The sequence below is a fragment of the Drosophila yakuba genome, chromosome X (genome assembly GCF_016746365.2).
Source record: "Drosophila yakuba strain Tai18E2 chromosome X, Prin_Dyak_Tai18E2_2.1, whole genome shotgun sequence".
NCBI lineage: Eukaryota > Metazoa > Arthropoda > Insecta > Diptera > Drosophilidae > Drosophila > Drosophila yakuba.
Window position 1 is genome coordinate 14,108,802 of NC_052526.2, and position 5,733 is coordinate 14,114,534.

Consider the following 5,733-nt stretch of genomic DNA (forward strand, 5'->3'; position numbering starts at 1 on the left):
ATTATTCTGCGGGCGCAAGCACATCGAAAGGGTGGCGAGGGTGGCGGGGGGGTGAAAAGTTATTATTTTAACAATTTTCCAACTCTTTTGCGCTTGAACGGCGCCAGCGAAGGTCGCGTAATTCGAAAGCAATTTGTTGAAATTAAATTTGATTACGTTTATTGCGCGCCAGCTGCTCTGGTCGAAAAACTTTCATCACTTTTTCCACGGAGTTTTCCCGTGGAAACTCTTCTTTAATCGCTTCGTAATTGCCCCAAATTGTACGACAGAGGGCGCCACGCAAATCACCGATCAAGCAGAGAGCTTTTCCGTTACCCATTTCCCACTCATTTTCCCCCTCATTTTCCACCCAACTGACAGTTGAAATTGGACAGGCGCACACGAGATAATTAAGTATTGTTTTGTCAAAAAAAAATAAATTAAGTTTCAACTTGTCTCAGCTACAAGAAATTAATGATAGTACCTCGAGCTGTGAACTTACACTCACTTTAAGAACTCGAAATATGTATTTAAACAAATAGTAAGCTTTAAACACTTAAACAATTTATAGAAAAATATATAATGTGTGTTTCGTATGGAGATTATGGATTAATCCTTATAGGCATGTGGCAAAGGCTCGTAACGCTGCTGAAGACTCTCGACATAAGGATTGGCATCATCGCTGGCGAACTCGCGTTTGTAGTCCATCATGGGACTATTTACCAATTCGGGCTTGTTAGCTGAAAGTTGATCAAATTTCTAAGATTTTCGAAAAGATTAAGCCAATTTGGTTAGGTACCTTGAATGTTGTCAAACATATCCAGGTCGCGATTCAGATGAACGTTATCTGCATTCCCGTTGAATTGATTCACATCGTGACTTAATTGATTCACATTGTGACTTAATTGATTCACATCGTGACCTAATTGATCTGCATCCAGGCTGTAATGATCTCCAATCGGATTGTAGTGATCTGACCCCTGATTGAAGTGTTCTGATCCCTGATTGAAGCGGTCTGCCCCCTGATTGAAGTGCTCTGACCCCTGATTGAAGTGATCTGAGCCCTGTGTGAAGTGATTTGCATCAAGATCTAAGTGATCTGCATCTAGGTTGAAGTGACTGAAGTGATCCGCATCCTGGTGATGATCCATCCCTCCCAGCTTGCGCTCAAAGTCCGACTCATCATCTTGGGCCTGAAATTTATCCACTTTTGTATCACATAGCGGTGCACCGGCTTGGTACTTGGACATTTTAAAATCGAAACGAGGCTCATCGTGTTGGTACTTGGATAGCTCCTCTTGGCCACCAAAATCATCCTCCACTGGCTTGTACTTATCAACCTTGTCCAGTTTTTGTTGCTTACTCGGCCAAGAGAGAAAGGCTTTGAAAGCTAAACCAAATTCATGATCATAGGAATAAAAAACAAATAACAAGCGTTAAACTTACGATTCATTGATCTATCAAAATGGCTTTGCTGCAAATTCATCATTCCATCCGCTGGACACTCGATGCCCTTTCTAGTTAGAGGAGCGCCATGAACCTGCTGATGGTACATGTCCAGCAGCCCATGGCGATTCACGCCAACTATTTTTTTAATTAAGTGCAATTAATTTAGAGAGTAACCATATACATACAATGTGATTTCTGCTTACACGAAGGCTTACCCCAAACGCCGGCCAGGAGGAGCAAGAAAAGGATGAACAGTGGCGTCCAAATGGGCAGTCCAAAAGGCCTCTTCTTCATGTTCGCTTTTGGTTCGGTTTTGGGTTTTAAAATAAATTCTTAAAATATATATATATATTTGAATAATCAGTTTGATAGCAGAGAACAAACCTAGCGAACTGAGAAATAAAAGTGGAAACTGTGAAAGTATATAAATTGGCCTGCTTAGTTTCTCTTCCACATCTTTATATTACTATTTATTTACTATTTATACACAGAAGACCCAATTAAAATGTGTTTTAAATCGCATGTTAAATATTTGAGCATATTTTCGCAAGGAAAATCTCTTAGGAAAATCAGCTAATCCGTTACCGCTTAGATTTAGCCATTATCACTTGTTCTCCGCTTTGTGGCGCTTTTCAGCTTTCTTGGCCACAATTTTGCCTTATGCGGCTGACCACCTTTAACCCCTCGTTGCCCGCCGGCCACACGAAGTTGCCAAAAAGTTAAAGTTTCCGTGGCTGGCAACAACAAAAGTTGCAACCCATCAAGTGCCACGCCCGCACACACACACACATAGTGCCGCCCACTTGCGTAAACGTTTACCAACAAGTTTGAAGGGAAAACTATGGGGAAAAAGGCGAGGGGAAAATGGAAATTCGGATTCTGAGAGGAAACCAGCCAACATTTTTAGGTGGTGAAGTGGTAGGGGGTTGGGGGGTAAAAGTGGGTACCCCTAACAAACATAAACGGATATGTGGATAGTTCCATCACCAACCATCAGCAACACCGCACACCCCTCTTCAATATTTTAAAACCCAAACAATTTTGCCAACAAATTCATCTGGCAATGCAGGCACAACAAAGCCGAGATGAGTAACAGAAAAAAAAAAATAAAATAAGAATCGAAAGAAAAATTCGAAATGAAATGTTTGAGGTTTGCCAAAAATATTTTCACCATTGCTGCTGCTCTGTGTGTAAATAGTGAAAAATTGCTGCCTTTGTTGGCCAAAATAAACCAAAGTACTTGTATCTAAAGTTGTTGTCCGTTATGCCGCAGCCCACCGTACTACAGGCATCTCTTTATTAAAATGTCAAGCCATTGGCATTTGTAGGATGAGGGCAGTATTTAACCAAGGGGTTGCGGGGATTTTAGCAATAAAACGGATTCTAACATTTGTCTACCAAAGGAAGGAGAGGCCATTAAATGCAGGATATGCCAACAAAGGGGAGCAAACTAAGGGCTAAATGGCACTCCTCTCTCCATGTGCCAGTTAAAAACATCTTAAAAGCTACTTTTAACCGCAATTATGTAAATATTAACACAAACGAAACGCATGACAAAGGCACAACAGTCGTGCAAAACACATTCACCTACAGACATTTCCACACCCTCGTAAAAAATGGTCTTGCAAAATTCTGCAACAATATTCCGACTTTTCATAAGAAATAGCAAAAGTTTGATTTCAAAATAACTAAGCTCTACTTCATTTGGAAATTTTCGAAGCTTGGCTTACAAGTTGGTTCAGTTTTTGTGCGTGACTTTAATGGGCAAAATCACTTCTCATCACTGGGCCTGAATGAACTTTCAAAGGCAGCAACGACAGCGTCAAGGTGGAAAAGTTGGCACTCAGAAAACTCAGAAGCAACAAACGGGTGACACATAAAGCCTACAAATGTCTGGAGTGTCGACAACACAGCCATTAGCATCTGGATGAGTGCGAGATGTGCCGCCCACTCTGCTCGGCCTTTCTCCGCCTTTCACCGCCTTTCTCCGCCCACTTTTCCCACCAGGTGTTGAAGTTAATGTCAGTCGAATGCGTGCGAATGTGTGCGAGTGTGTGCGAGTGTGTCTGAGTGTGTGTGAGTGTGTGTGAGTGTGTGAATGTGTGTAAGTGTGTGAGTGTGAAGGGGAAATAATCCCCAAGATGAAGGCGGTGTTAATAAGCAAAAGGGGCGGCGGAAAATGCGAGAAAAGTGGAAAATGTGGGCGGACAGGGGCGACAGTTGGTTGCCATTATTATTGAAAACTGTTAGACATGACAGCAGGTCACGTTTTGTCAGGCCACGCCACTCAGTCATTCGCTCATTCACTCATGCACTCAATCCCTCATTCACTCATTCACTGATTCACTGGCTCACTCATTCACTCATTCCCTCACTCATTCGCTCATTCATTCAGTTAGTCACTCCAGCAAGCCCAACAGTCAATGAAATGAGCAGAAAGAAATGCAAAAATGCACAGACGACAATCCGTTTTCATGGCTGATTTAACCGAGTTTGAGTTTGAGTTTGGGTTTGGGTTTGGGTTTGGGTTTGGATTTGGAAATGGAAATGGAAATGGCCCGACAGAAGCGAAGAACCAAGTTAAATCCAGGAACTGAGCTACGGATTGGGATGGCAAACAGATCGAGATGGCGATGGGATGGAACTCGTCTCAGCAGAGAACCGACAAACAAGTTAAGAGTTACTTTGTATCTGCAAGGATACGACCGCAAATACCCTTGGAATTAAATGTTACTCAAGTCTCAATGGTTAATTGCATCTATCAGCCTGCTGTTAAAGATATTTTAAGTTCAAAATTAAGAGAAATAAGTACTGTGTAAATTAAAGTATTTATTACATAATTGATTAATATTAAATTACTTTAAGTTTTTAGCAATGAATATTTGTTAGGTAATCAAAGAAGATTACCTTTATTTCTGTATTTTCATTGATGAATATTTGCCATCCTCGAAAAGAAGTCATTTCTAGGAACCGACAATCCGCAACTTGTTGCCAAAGGCGGCAGTCGAAAATAAAAAAAAAAGGAAATTATTTTATAGCATATACAAGGCGAGAAGAGAATGGAAAACCGAATTCACATTAAGCCAAAAAAGAGACGGGTAAAGTGGGCGGCAAAAAGAGGTGTGGCAAGTGGGGTGGGGGGGGGGGGGGGGAGCAGTGGATGGAACTAACGGAAGGTCCTTGTACAAATGCCAATCCAGTCACGGGCTCTAAAAATCAAAAATTTGAATTTCGATCACGTCTTCAATTACGTCGAATCGACGTGCATATAAATCAACTCTATAACAGGCCACACACACATACACACACACATACAGAGACACACACACACACACACATAGAGAAACACAGACAGTGAGTGGGCGGTATATAGTGGGGCCTATGGGCGGGGCGGAGGGGGGGCGTGGCAGTCAGTAGTCAGTCAGTCAAATGCGGCTTTGTTGTTGCTCCACTTGCCCCTTATCCTCGTTGTTGCGTTGAGTTTTGTAAATCAAGTGGAAATGCCACAGAGAAAGAAAAAAAAAAAACAAAGCACTGAGTTCGGTGAAAGCGGAAAAGCCGGGCAGGAAAATGGAACTGGGAATGCGAACCACACCGATGACGATGACGATGATGATGATGATGACGATCCAGTGGAAAAGCACAACCAAGTCGAGGAGTCAAGAGTTGAAGTGCTGATGTGGCACACAAGTGTGTGCGTGAGTGCGTTTGTGTGTGCCACGCCACGCCCCCCAACGGCCGCCCCCTTCGCTGAGCACTCATGCAAAGTGCAGTTGACATGCGGAAATTGTAGGTGTGCCCACGCCCACCGCCCACCGCCCTTCAAGGACACCAAATCGTGCATAAATAAATTGAATTAAAAGTTGCCCACAAAAATGGGCACAATCACTAAATCACTAAAACTAAAACTGGAGAAAGTGAATTTAATGCAATATGGGTTTTAATAAATAGAAGAATAAACTTATTGAGAACTGATTGAATCTACCTTTTGGTTGGCATTTTCAGGCTGAGTGAAAGCTCCGGAAATTGTTAAGCAAAATGCAGGCAATGCCTGTCAGCCAGGCCGAATTATTTGGCATTAAAAATTGTATTTTCTGGCCAAGACATGGCAATCGGGAACTTGTTGTTCAATTTCCCCCCATCACGCTGATTATCCTGATGCCCGCACACACACACACACACACGTGACATTACCGACATGTCCTGGTTGTTGTTGATGTTTGTCGGGAATTTGATTTGATTTCAGGCAACCAGGAACTGCAACTGCAGCAGGAGTTGTCCTCGTCAATGTTGGCACTGCAACCT

At 42.5% G+C, this 5,733-nt stretch overlaps 1 protein-coding gene across 2 annotated transcripts; it reads right to left on the bottom strand.

Annotated features, from left to right (window-relative positions):
* Positions 1-450: 450 nt before the first annotated feature.
* LOC6525404 lies at positions 451-1,806 on the bottom strand. 2 transcript variants are annotated; one of them, XM_015190793.3, is made up of 4 exons: positions 1,644-1,806; positions 1,426-1,563; positions 779-1,369; positions 451-719 (listed from the first exon to the last, which is right to left on the bottom strand). In XM_015190793.3, the coding sequence occupies exons 1-4, from the start codon at positions 1,720-1,722 to the stop codon at positions 589-591; spliced, it is 939 nt and encodes a 312-aa protein (XP_015046279.1). In that variant the 5' UTR covers positions 1,723-1,806; the 3' UTR covers positions 451-588. The 2 variants fall into 2 exon arrangements, with proteins under 2 accessions (XP_015046279.1, XP_002101239.1); XM_002101203.4 differs by having other exon boundaries at positions 1,632-1,805.
* Between the last annotated feature and the right edge of the window lie 3,927 nt (positions 1,807-5,733).

What these genes read in the sequence shown, in the direction of transcription:
- LOC6525404 (XM_002101203.4), bottom strand. Translation starts at nt 1,722, where the DNA reads ATGAAGAAGAGGCCTTTTGGACTGCCCATTTGGACGCCACTGTTCATC. An exon ending in CGTTTGGGGTAAGCCTTCGT is followed by an intron (nt 1,564 to 1,631) that starts GTAAGCAGAAAT and finishes TTAAAAAAATAG; the next exon opens with TTGGCGTGAATCGCCATGGG. An exon ending in TATGTTTGACAACATTCAAG is followed by an intron (nt 720 to 778) that starts GTACCTAACCAA and finishes ATCAACTTTCAG; the next exon opens with CTAACAAGCCCGAATTGGTA.